Genomic DNA, 13,862 nt, shown 5'->3' with positions numbered 1-13,862 from the left:
ACAAATAATCATTATTTCATTAGTTTCAATATATTAAATTTGTGCAGCTCTGTTTATAAATATAATATAGTATTCTTTTTTAATGTTTAAACATACTTTTTTGTGCGTATTTTAGTGTATAACTAAAAATTTCAGTGAAAGAAATAAGTATGATACCTTGATGTGCCTAAAATGCCTATTTTCATGAAAATAGAGCGTAATTTTACAAATTTTGAGCTTATTTTAGGCGCCTAAAACTGCAATTTTTAGTGCCTAAAAATCCGATGTCTATTTATTACACAAAGGGAAAGCTACTAATAAAATATTGTAATAATTACTCAACAAATGACATAGCCTAAGGACTCTAAACCTTTGTGAAAGTTTGTCTGTGTGGCTTAGGAATATTTTTTTAAATTTCATTTTAATTGTTAGTTTTTAATATATATGCATTCACATTGTATGTGTATATGTTCATTATTAGATTAGATTAACGTTTATAATATTATAACTTGTAATTTTATATTGTCTGTGATCATTAACACTTAATCTGAGAACTTTGTAAAACTCTATTTCAACGTTACTTAGCTATTTCAACGTTATTTAGACAAAAAAAAAATCGTTGATGTAGACTAAGAATCGAACTCGCTATCTTCTACACAACACGCAGTAGTCTTAGCATCTGAGCTATTGCAACCACACGAAAGTTTTCCTTTCTGTGCGGAGTGTCGATCTAGTCATGAAGGTCCATTGTCGATTTAACTACACGATTTATGTATATATTTATCTTTTATTTACGTAATATTATCATATTTTTTTGCAGTTTTTGAAGTGAATTTCGGAATGATGCTAGTAACAAACCAAATAGCCTGAATCTAAGTAACTCAATATTCGTTATCTTGTGTATCAGTGCTCTGGTCTCTGAGCGTGTGCAGTGTTTTACATATGAGACTTAGGAATATTCAATCGTCTCATTCTTTTCCAGGGAAACTGTACATTATTATGTGTAATCAGAAGGAAATAAATTATTATTTATAAAAAAATACCCACGCTCGTAAAATTATACCTACCCGAAAATCGGGTAATTACCCTCCAACTGGCAACCCTAAGCATATTGCTTAAGGGTCTCACTCGATATTGAGGGTGGCGAGTTTTGCAGCTATACAAGACTCTAGACTCCTCTCACTCTATGCCATAAGTTATTGTTAAAAATCCTTGAACTTACAATAAATTATAATAATTGCTTATTATGGTTATTTTGTCTTTACTTCTGATTATCTATTAAAACATATACTTTTACACTTCTGTGAGAGGACTTAGTTTTTCAATAACCCAACATCATTAAGCCGTTGTATCCAAGGACATGACATTAGAAAAATAAGACTGCTTAACCTGCTGCCATCAAACAATTTCCATGAGTTATATTGTCATTTGAACTGTTTGTAGGTGACCACCAGCAACTACGACCTTCTCCAGCAGTATATGAGCTGGCAATTAAATACAACTTCGACATTTCACTCTTTGAGCGTATGCTGAAGAACAACATGCAATGTTCGGTGCTCAAAGTTCAACATCGTATGCGCCCAGAGATAGCACAACTGATCACTCCTACAATCTATCCAGAGTTGGAGAACCACAGTTCAGTGACTGAGTACGAGTCAATCCGCGGTGTACTTAAGAGTGTATTCTTCATAACACACGAGCAGCCAGAAGACCAGGTATTCACATTTGTCTCTTCACTGCATTCACTGTAAGAAATAAATAGTGCAATATAAATTCATTTACAGTAGAATCCCTCTTATCCAGCGCCAAAGGGACCAGGCTAGTTCCAGATACGAGATTTTGCCGGGTAATTGAATAAATACTGCTATATACAAAAAAATAAAAAAATAAAATAAAGTTCGTATTTCATGGTGCCAAATGTTGAAACTGCAGCCATGTGAAGCTTATTTCTCTATCACTTGCTCATAACTGAATAAATATAAAAACTGTGTGGATTTTCTTTATTAAACCACATTGCACAACACAAATAGGGGAACTAGGCCTAAAATGACATACCTTAAGGAAATCTTGAAAAAAATATGTATTCTTACCAAATTTGTTTGGGTCAATTATATATAACTGACACTACAACATTAATACATATATTAAGATCAACAGAAAGTGGAAAATATTGAAAATCTTTAACTGAAAGGTATGTTTGAAAATAGACAAGCTATGTCATTTTACCCAAGTTACTAGGATAAAATGACACACTTAAGTTAATTTTTACAAAGTTCACAAAAAATATTGATTCTCTTAGATACACCTGCACATTCATTATGTGCCCATGAGAAACATTTCTTGCACTGTAGCCATGTTACTCTTGGTTTACATCGCCTGTAAAGGTCATTGCAGTAGAGACAAGGTGCATCGTCCTCATCATCACCATCGAAGTCACTCTCTTCATCTTGGTCCCCGTTGCTTAGATCAAACTGAAGCTGTGTTTTTCCTGTTTGCTGAACGCCTTTCTTCTACAGCTCTTCTTTCAGCATCCTTTAAGTTTAATTGGTTAATAAAAGAGTTGCTTGATTTGGGACCCTTCATGTGTTCTCTTTCTTCTCGCCACAGATCTAGTGCCATAGGGAATCGGGGAGATCTCTTGTGGTGTCTCATGAGGTGAAGACCTAATTTGTGATGCTTCCGCTGCTGGTGCAGTTGGTAGTGATGGCTCTATCATATGTTCTTTTGCATTTCTTGTTGTTGAACTGCTCTTCTCTGTTGCACCTTTTGGTCCGTCTGTAGGGACTGCATGCTTCAGAGGTCCATTTTAATTTGTTGTTGTTGTTGTTGTTGTTGTTGTTGAAGTATTATTGACTGTTCATCTTCTGGTCTGTCTGTGGGCGCTGCAGGGCTAAATAAGTGATCAGGAAATATGTCCGAATTGAATGGACAAATTCCTGTTGAAGAAAATGCACTCAATGCATTGCTGATGGTTGCAGCTTTTCAATAAACTGCAGAAAATAAGTCCGCAATTTGAAATTGCGTGATCACCCTTCCAGGATGGTTCTTCAGCCACTTTGTAACGGCCTGATTATATGTTTTCAAAGGCCCGAAGAAAGAGACATCCAGTGGCTGCAATCGGTGGGTGCAGTGAGGATTCAATATGTATAAATATTGAAAATATATTTATTTTAGAAAATTTAGGATTTTATTTACTTTAAAGAAATCCCCATCTCACCTATTTTAAAAAATAATCGATCAGTGAGAGAGATGCCAGTATATATTGCATAATTTCACACAAGTAATCACTAATCAGTCATTGTAAACAAATTTGACACCAATTTTGCAATTTGCTAACGCCCATAACATATGGCTTCTCATTTCCAGTCAGAAACATGTACTTGGATACAATGACATAGTATGTCATTTTAGCCAAGTAGTTGGTATGTCATTTTACCCGGAATGAAGAAGAATAAGAAGTAGTGTTAGTATGACCTAACCTCTTTATGAATTTGGATGTTGTAATGGTTTTTATAGAGGGAAATATTTCTGTTTTCAGGCATAAAATTTATATTACTAATATCTGAAGCTTAAAAGGCCAAAATATACATAACATACCTCAACAATATTATATCATCTTGCACTTTTTTTCCTTTAGTTGCACCTGCTTGACCAAAAAGCACCTTCGCTTGCTAAAACTTGGATGTAATCACTGTTTCAAGCTTCTGTGCATTATAGAACTGTAAATTCAAACTCATCTTACAATGTTTTCACAAAACACATAGTATGTCATTTTAGGCCTAACTCCCCTAATACAATAATTTCAGGTTCGAATATTTATTGAAAACGAAAGTTGCTGCGAACTTCCTAATGTGGCAACACTGACAGCCCCGAACATAATTCAATAAACTTAAAAACTGTGTGGATTTTCTTTATTAAAACACATTACACAACACAAATAATACACTAATTTTAGATTCGAATATTCACTAAAAATGTTAAGTTCGTGCGATCTTCTTAATGTGGCAAAATTGACAGCCAGACTGTGGTAATGTGACAGATTTAAACTTTTTTTTTACCCAGCCAAAAGTGCCGTTCTTTTGGTATTAATATTAGAGGAGAAAAATTCGCTCCGGGACTAGGGATCAAACCCGGGTCCTTGGTTCTATGTACCAAGCACTCTAACCATTTAGCTACGCCGAAGATCAATCAATAGCACTGGATCGAATCCCTCTCCTCCAGTGTTTTTCCCTTTGTGGCCTGACTCAAGTTCGACATGTATGTTAACATTGAGTATACGTAGAACCAGGGATCCGGGTTCGATTCCCCGTGCCAGAGCGAATTTTTCTCCTCTAATATTAATTGTTACCATAACAGATATATATTGTAGAAACAAAAAATTAATCTTTACATAGATTATTGCCGGGTATTTGGGTACCAGTTACGAGGGATTTTACTGTACTTTTTTAACAATGCATAGTTAGTTATCCAGTACCTTACACTTATTTAAAAAAAATTGTATTAAGTAATTTTGAAAATATTTAATTAATTACGTAAACTGTAATTCATTGTTCGAACATTGTTTTTAAGCCAAGATACTGCCCTTTTATGTAGTGCATATGAGAGAAAATGTTGTGCTAGGTTGTACATGTCACATATTATTTTACAAATAAACTACAATTCGAATTGTATACCTAGGAATTAAACATATGAAGAGTACAGAGGAAAAACAATCAAAATCACAGTTCTCATAAGGGTGATGTCGTCATCTAATTCAGTATATTACTGCTAACTTTAGTGTTTTTCTTATCAAACTGGTAAAGGAGAATTATCACCACGGATACAGTCCTTCTTTTTACTTAGGAACAGCAATAAATTTTGCAGTAATATACTGAATTAGAAGATGACCTCTCCCTTGAAAGAATTGTGACTTCGATTGTTTTTTTCCCCTATACTCTTCAGATAGTGCGGTATCACTGAATTATCAGCACGAGTTCATGCTATGGATCTGTGAAATTTCTAACTTCTTCATTTTTACACCAATTAATCTGAAACTTTTACCACATATTTCTGACTATGTGGACATCCAATACAAATTTTCACTTTGATATTTCAATTAGTTTCCTTATAAATAATTTTCGTTTTTTTTTAACAGTGTCCCAATTTGAAAGTTTACATAATTTTTCTTTAAATTTATATTTAATTTAATCTTCATAGATGTATGTAAAATGTGACAGATGTTTTCATATTTTTCCAGTTACTTTTTGAAAAAAAAAAATTACCCTTTTAGTTGTCAATTTTTCAAAACTTATCACATTCTCAACACATGGTGATTTGAATAATTTGAATACTTTCAATAGCAGAAGAGAACACATGTGTCAGTTTACTTCACATGCTTTTGTGGACCTCTGTGCAAAATTTCACTAAGATTGGAGAAAAACTGCATACATTAGAGTATTTTGAATGTTACAATAAGTTGAAAATTGGAAAATCTAGAAAACGAGTATCAAAGTACAGCATGTATATGATATATACTATCGATGTCCTTCCTTCGTATACACGTCTACCACACGCATTTTTCTCCTACATAACAGCGCGAAATGTGAGCTGAATGAAAAGTAAAATTAATTAGAATGAAGAACAAAGTGTGTCAGAATGACAGCTGAGTGTCAGTTTGAAGGGCTGCAGCTCCACGCATGCGCTGGTCCCTTTGAATTCGTCCTGAGGGACTTTAAATTTTCATAGGGCCAAAATAGCATAGATTTAGAAAACTGAAACATTATTTTATTTTTTAGATTTAAAAACAAAATTTCCATTTTTTTAAATGGTTTTTTCGTTATTTTCATCGATCCATAGCCTTAAGACGTCACATAAAATTTAACTAGTTTTGGAGTTACTATACCAGTATTTGAGTATAGGCTTAGCAAAGTAAAACAAAGTTGTCCCATTACATGCTCAAAAGGCACTTAGGATTTCGGGAAGCTAAGGCTCTCACCTCACGAGACAATTGGGACTGGGAAACTGTAGGGATGTCAGTTCTACGAGCTGGCCACCTATCCTCCCCAGGAAACATCCTGGTACTCATTTCTGTTAGAGGCTGAGTCAACCCCAAGGTTATTATTGTAGCCGAAAGAATTAAAGTTCATGAGCCCACCAAAAATGGAATACGTGACTTTACAGCTTACAGCACAATGCCTTGACCACGCTCCCTCATGTAAAGACTTCATCTCAATAAATTTGTGTTTTTCAAAATAGAATTTATATTCACATTTTACTAAATTACAAGATAATAGAATATTCAAAATAAAAGAATTGAATGCACTCAAGTCTATTCCTTTGCTCAAGTGATTATACTTTGTACACATTCATGATTGAGGTTATGCTCATATATAAATACATATGTATGAACGAATTTAATGATGCATTCACGCTCTCTTTATACCGCAGGTGACAGAGGCATCGAGCCATCGAAACAAACATGAAGCAGAATTTCTCATGGCTCTGGGATGCTATCTGATCCATCAGGGATATCAGCCCAGTCAGATCACCATCCTAACAACATACTCTGGACAGATGTTTCACTTACTCAATGTAAGTTGAAAAATTACAGTTTTTCCACATAGTACAATTGTGTCTATTTATTTTTATATCATGTTGAAATGTCATTCATTGGTTCGGTAATGAAAGAAATTATCTTAAAATAATCACATTAAATCTCTGTCCCTGTTATTTTTGTTCTAAGTAAGTTAGAGATATTAGTCTGATACAGTTCTGTAGTATCTTCATCCAGTATCTTGTCAGCATATGACAAACCGATGTTCAGACTTATTATTGCTTTTTTTTCCTAATAATTTTATTTTATCTGAAGTTTGATTAATGTAATATGTTACTAGTCAGTGATGTATGCAATGAAGGGGGAAAGGAGAAAGGAACTGGCCACCCTACCCCATTATCTCCTGGTTTAGTTGCCTTATGAGCAGTGGCGGCTCGTGACGTAAAACATGCGTGAAGCAGTGTTAGGTAGACTTCTAATTTTATATCATGTATAGGTTATTTAAAATACGTGACGGTGACGATGACGATGATGATGATGATGATGATAATAATAAAATCATAAATTAACTGTAATAAATAATCATACCAATTTTTGAAAACAAATTGAATCCTTCTGTTCATGACAGCGAATTTATCAGTAACATCATTGTGGAGAGGCTGATTTTTTCGTAATTCTGTGCACAATTTGGTTCTGCATAGAAATATTTGGGAATGACAAGCGTCTTTGTTGTGACATGCAGCCACGCAAATAGTTTTTAATGCGATTCATGTAAGAAAAACTTATTTCCGTGGACAAATTGGTTAATAAACAGCCGAAATCCATGAAGCACGCTGATTATGTAAACAAATATTACTCTTTATTATTTAAAATGGGCCTAATAACTAATGTAATAAGAACAGTAGAGAAAATAATTACAATGCACACAACGCGAGCTTCATGCACACTCGCTCACGACACCGCGGAAAAATTTAACTTTGTATATAGGGTACAATGGTACCTACAACGCTAACATGTTTTTTCAATTGCTCTTACATTATATTTCCACTTTTCTCGAGACTCGTGCTTGCTTCTTCAGCAAAACAGTTAAAAAAATTACAAATATATTCATTTAGTATAACTTTTCTATGGTCGAAATTAATTTTACGCCATTAAATTTCTGTAATTTTCATTGTTATAGTTGGCTGCCCTGAATAGCCCCTTTGTCGTTGATTGGCGGAACGTTGTGAATTCGTCTCTTCTACTATTTCACATCCGACCATAGCCTGGATACTAACTGTTGTTGCGGGGTGAGGAGTGTAGCCTTGTTGCCACGGTAACCATAGCTGAGTGAAACACTAATAGAAGGAAAATCGAGCTCACTTCACCAGCGCAGAACTTAAACGTATCGGAGTCTTGTTGCTACATTAACCACAGCAAGCGAAATAGAAAGTCGCAAGGCAAGAAGTGGATTCACCGGCGCTATTCTTTAGCGCAGCACGATTTTTGAACGTACATTGAACATAAATGTCATAAACTCAGTCGCACTGTGATGTATAGTAAAAGTAAAATGAATTTTTCAATATTTTAAGATTCTATCATGAAGTTGTGCTTCACTTGGTTCACCTGAAAAGCCGCCTCTGCTTATGAGTGATGCCTTATTGGCGTCCCTTATGAGGTTCAAACCTGTCTTCGGACAGTTGACTGAACAACAACAATTTTTTTGTCCTAATAATTTTCTCACATTCGGTGAGAAGAAATATATTTTAAATATAATACTTGTCATGAAGATATCAGATGATAGACAACATTAAGATACCTATATGGATCATATGCAGAGGCAAAGAGGAAGGCAAAAAATAGGAAAGATTGGAGAAAGCTGGGTTTGCAGTGAAAGACGTGCCCTTGGGCAGAATGCTGTGAGTGAAATGAAAAAGATAAAGAGTATTCTGTTTGTATAATAAACTACACTTCAGTTGAAATATGTTGTATTATATTTCGGTCAAAAACTGTGGTAGTAGAATGCTCAAAAATAGTTTAATACCGGTATAGGGTTTTAGATGTAAAGATAACGAAACTTATTTATGTTAATTATTTTTTATATCCTCGAAAGAGGAGTTTTGCAAATTACATGGCCATTAGTACTCTTATTCTCCCTGTAAAGTTGTTTATATTACATTTTTACAATTACATAATCGAATTTTATGTAGCCTACACTTATTAGAATCAAACTTGGGCTTATGAACAAAAGATTTTGTGCTGAAAATCAACTTTATAGCTTCATTATACTGTGACTTTTGTATATTGCTCTCATCTGCTTTAGATTATCTTGTGATCGGTGATATGGATCAATGTGGTAATATTTTGAGTTATCTTGTTAAAACTGTATGCTTTAAGTTATGCAAAAATAAAGTCTACAAATAACATTATGTGTTCAGGAACAAAAGAATTACGAGATGCTGAAGGACGTGCAGATCACTACAGTTGACAACTTTCAAGGAGAGGAAAATGACATTATTCTATTGTCACTGGTTCGCAGCAATACAGAAGCCAAAATTGGCTTCCTCAAAGTGGAGAATCGTGTGTGTGTCGCGCTCTCTCGAGCGAAAAAGGGATTGTACATCATTGGTATGTTTACTGTATAGTTTATTACATACAGTCAGTCCTTGCTATTCGTGGGGATTGAAGTTATTAAGTACCATTACAGACTCATGTCATATAACATTCTTGTAAAAAAAGGGCTTAACTTACTTATTACGTTCTGCAGTTTATACAATGTTTTCTATGTAAAAGTACAGTATGTACATTCTTTCATGTACCAATACTCACTCATTCACCCATTCACTTACACTGTGACTACTCATTCACTCCTTCACGCTAATATAAATGCACACATGCACACTGACACAATCTACCCTAGAAAATATGCATTGAAAACATACTAATAACCAGAACATTCAAAGTTACGAAATACAGAAAATTGTATTAATTTTGAAAATATGTAGGCTAAAGGTAACACTCTTCTTATTTCCTGCACGTGGCCTAAATCGCTGCAGGCAGACTGCGAATGGAAAAAAAAAAGTTCCACTTCATTTTGCGCAAATGATCAAATCTGCAAGCAGAAGAAACAAGGATAGTGCTGACTGACTGTATTTTAACCCAGACTTTTTAAATGTAGTATGCTCTATCTTTAGTCATTTTATGACAAAATTAGGGTTGCCATACGTCCTGAAAAAAAGCAGGATTTTCCTGAATTTTAAGATTGATTTAAAACTTTCACTTTAGGGTCTTAGGAAGTGAACACGAATAAAATTTATTACATTTCCTCTGTTAAATACTTATGAAAGCATGGTTACAAAGTTGATGACTCAGTAGCATTCTCTCAATCACTGTGTTTAATAAAGTTTGTGAAAGAAAAACGGAATTAACTTGACTCTGGCAGTAATTTCATGCAAAAACTAGCTAGTGATAAATGAGTGGAAATTTTCAGTTCTTGTAAAAATAGTGAGCAGCCCATAATGCATGTGTGGAAGAATATTTTCTATCATGAATGCACAATAGACAGATGACAGGAATAGGTTAAAATTGAATCCATTAAAGCAATTCTGATGGTTCAATAAAATTTTAAAGACATGTCATGATTGCAATTTCATGAATATCTGATGCAAAACACTGTGTTGCTAAAGAAGATTTCATCTTCAAAAAGATATGACTGGTTTAAGATTAAGAATGAAGTAACGAACTGAATCATAAATTCAATAATTGCGTAGTATTAATATTTTTAGTATTAGTATATGTTGCACATTGTAAAGTTTGTGTATTTTTATGACCATACTAAAAAAATTAAAGTCACAATTACAATATATTGTGTTGGATGGTTGGAGTCCTAAATTCTTACTTCACCCTAGACAAAATGTATTTTTGAGAAAACACATTATTACTGTTGACACTGATCTCAAAAATAAGACGTCTCATCAATTGCATTTTCACCTAATGTAGTATTGAGGCAGCAAAAAATGAGAACATGCAATTAAAAAAAAAAACTTATTTGATTCTTGTTTCCAATAAGCAGAAATCAAAGTGGACTGTAACACAGTTCTGATTTCTATATTTTGAAGTCAGAACTACTATACTGGTAGCTCTGACAGAATTGTATGATGATGATGATGATGATGATGATGATGATGATGATGATGATGACCACCATCACCACCACCACCACCACCATCATCATGATGACGACCACCATCACCACCACCACCACCATCATCATCATGATGACCACCATCACCACCACCACCACCACCACCACCACCACCACCACCATCATCATCATCATCATCATCATCATCATCATCATCATCATCAGCAGCAGCAGCAGCAGCAGCAGCAGCAGCAGAATGTTTTTGTATCAGTATCAAAGAAAGATCACTTTGTAACCATATAGCCTACAGCAAGAACACATTAGTATTTTAGATAATTATAAATGTTATGCAGATCACTTGTAATTGGTATAGTGTGGAAATTATAGTTCTAGTTTGGTAAACTCTGTGTAGCTTTATGGCCTCTTATTGCAGTGACCTTATGCGCAGTGCTGTCATGGTAATTTTTTTCTTGACCAAACATGCCCACCCCATATTTTTTCTCTTGAAATATATTTTACTCTCTCTGCCCCTCTACTGTCATTTAATGGCTGTTTTTACGTTAAGGAAGAAGTAAAGAAATTGTTTACCTTTTAATTGTAAAAGAAGATTGATTTAAAGAAGATTGCTCGAAGCTCTCTCAGTATACAGAGTGAACCATAAGTAATGTCATTAATATCAATGGGTTATTTTTTTTAATTATTTCAAACAATTTTAGTTTTGTCCTTTAAATATGCAGAAATTTGATCCAGACAAGTGTAAATTTTCGTTCTGCAAAGGAATTGTAAAATGCGATGCACCCTGACAACGCTGTAAAGATTATTACCTGGAGAGATGCAGCTTGCGTATGCGTGGGATCTCGATACTCGCGATACCTATGATATTCAGTAGTATTGAAGCAAGTCTAATATATCGGGATAAGTCCTCGATACTTTTTCGATACTTTCAATTTCTGCATTTCAAATAATATTCAATCCTAAATCCAAGAATTTCAGCTCGTAGTGATCATGTTAAGCTCCTCTCTCCAAAAAGCAAAACGCATTGTACCTGGCACGCACAATTCCCTCAAATAGTGACTAGAAAACAGAAATATACCTATTTGCTGTCTAATACAATGCATGTGTCGCCTCTAGCCTTTTCCTATTGCCAGTCAGTTCAATTAGTGAATACTGAATAACAAAAACTGGTGGTGTGGGAAGAGTACCGACCTTTCAGCTTATAGTTGTCAACTTTTAAAATCAGCTTAAGTTATAAATAACTATATAAACAATACCGTAAATATAAAAGAAGAATAAATCGTAGATTCGTAGAACTAGTTACAATTTTTGTAATCTATACTAATAATAAATCTGTAGCCGAAATTTTTCTGGTAATTTTCGATTTTCCAAAAATAATTGGTCCTAACATATATAATTAATCAATCTGAAACTGAAAATCACTTTTTTGAAATTTTTGTCTGTCTGTCTGTCTGTCTGTCTGTCTGTCTGTCTGTCTGTCTGTCTGTATGTATGTATGTATGTATGTATGTATGTATGTATGTATGTATGTATGTATGTATGTATGTATGTATGTATGTTACCTTTTCACGCGATAATGGATGAACGGATTTCGATGAAAATTGGAATATAAATTATGTTCGTTGTAACTTAGATTTTAGGCTATATGGCATTCAAAATACATTATTTAAAAGGGGGGTTATAAGGGGGCCTGAATTAAATAAATCGAAATATCTCGCTTATTATTGATTTTTGTGAAAAATGTTACATAACAAAAGTTTCTTTAAAAATAATTTGCGATAAGTTTTATTCCCTCAAAAAGTTTGATAGGACTGATATTTAATGAGATAAATGAGTTTTAAAATTAAAATAACTGCCATCTAAGGCCGTATAATGAAATAAAAAACAAATGACTTCGTCTATAAGGGGCCTTGGACAGCAACAATCAAAAGCTATGAAAGATAGCCTACAGAGAATGTTTCTGTGTTTGTATGAAATAATATCGGAAGCTAAATTAACCGATTTGTATACTTAATTATTATTTCACCATTGGAAAGTGTAGTTTCTCTAGATGGACATAATGCTATAATGTTATTACAGTAACTTCTGATATAATATAATGTAATATAATATAATATAATATAATATAATATAATATAATATATGTAATGTAATATTGTATAATATAATTTAAGTTATTTGAATGGTTCAGAACCATAGTGGGCCAAACGCCATTTATTGAATGCGTAGAAAACAAGAGTTAAAATTTAAGTTATTACCACAATTCAATGGAAACCTATAACAAGTAAAATAAAGTATACACATTAAATCTAAATGATGTCAATGTTCATTAAACTATGGTTGCATGTAATAAAAATTAGAAACATGTTAAAGGAATTGTCATTGCACCAATGAGTGGTCTCTGGACCAAAATGATCGCATTTTAATTATTTGGATGCAATTTAAATTAAGTAACATATTAAACGATTTATCCTTCTATCAAACACGAATGTTCCGTGGATCAAATGTCATATTTTAATTATGTAATTACTTTATATTTATTTCTAACGGGTGCAACGGAGCGCACGGGTACGGCTAGTTTAAAATAAAAGCAGTGATGCGAGGGGGTGAAAACGATGGTGTGAGAAGAGACGTACTACCTAGCTGCCTACATTAACAGTTCTTGGGAGAAGAAGAAAAAAAGAGTGCTATTCTTAATCTTTTCAAAATAATACTTTTCCTAACCCTTCCCTTTCAGTTTCGAGATTTCTTTTAGCAGGTTAATAGTGTTACTGTCAGTATTGTAGTGTATAGTTCGTTTATGTTTAACTTTTCAGCAGCATGTAAAACATTGTGAATCATCTGGAAAATTTACAAAGACGTTTTTAACAACTGAGTATCGAGTATCGGTTTTAAAATTTTGGTATCAGTATCGAGTATTGATATAAAGCGATATCGGTTCATTCCTAAAATATTAATACAGTTTATGATTATGATTGTGTTTTTTAATTTTGTTGTGGGTGAGTAATATTTCTTAATTTCTTGTATTGTCCTTGAACTTTTGTTTTGTGTAAAATTTCATTTTTTTCTTCCCTCCCCTTCCCCCCATGTATGGTTATTTTATTATGTTGTGGCACAATGTGGCGCAGATAAAAGTAGCCCATGTAAATATACAGTAAATACAGAAGTGAAGTGCTGAAAAGGACTCATCTTTTATAGAAGATGTTGAAAGTG

The 13,862-nt window shown here is 33.6% G+C and overlaps 1 protein-coding gene across 1 annotated transcript in view; it reads left to right on the top strand.

Moving 5' to 3' along the window:
* LOC138696478 (NFX1-type zinc finger-containing protein 1-like) overlaps positions 1 to 13,862 on the top strand; it is a 106,216-nt gene that overhangs the window by 52,498 nt on the left and 39,856 nt on the right. Inside the window, exons 4-6 of the mRNA XM_069821491.1 lie at positions 1,423 to 1,694; positions 6,406 to 6,549; positions 8,929 to 9,118. Of these exons, the coding sequence (XP_069677592.1) occupies positions 1,423 to 1,694; positions 6,406 to 6,549; positions 8,929 to 9,118 (606 nt within the window). The remainder of the gene's footprint in view (positions 1 to 1,422; positions 1,695 to 6,405; positions 6,550 to 8,928; positions 9,119 to 13,862) is intronic.

The sequence above is a fragment of the Periplaneta americana genome, chromosome 3 (genome assembly GCF_040183065.1).
Source record: "Periplaneta americana isolate PAMFEO1 chromosome 3, P.americana_PAMFEO1_priV1, whole genome shotgun sequence".
In the NCBI taxonomy this organism is placed as follows: domain Eukaryota; kingdom Metazoa; phylum Arthropoda; class Insecta; order Blattodea; family Blattidae; genus Periplaneta; species Periplaneta americana.
The sequence above is the reverse complement of the archived record's forward strand: the minus strand, read 5'-3'. Positions and strand labels throughout refer to the sequence as shown.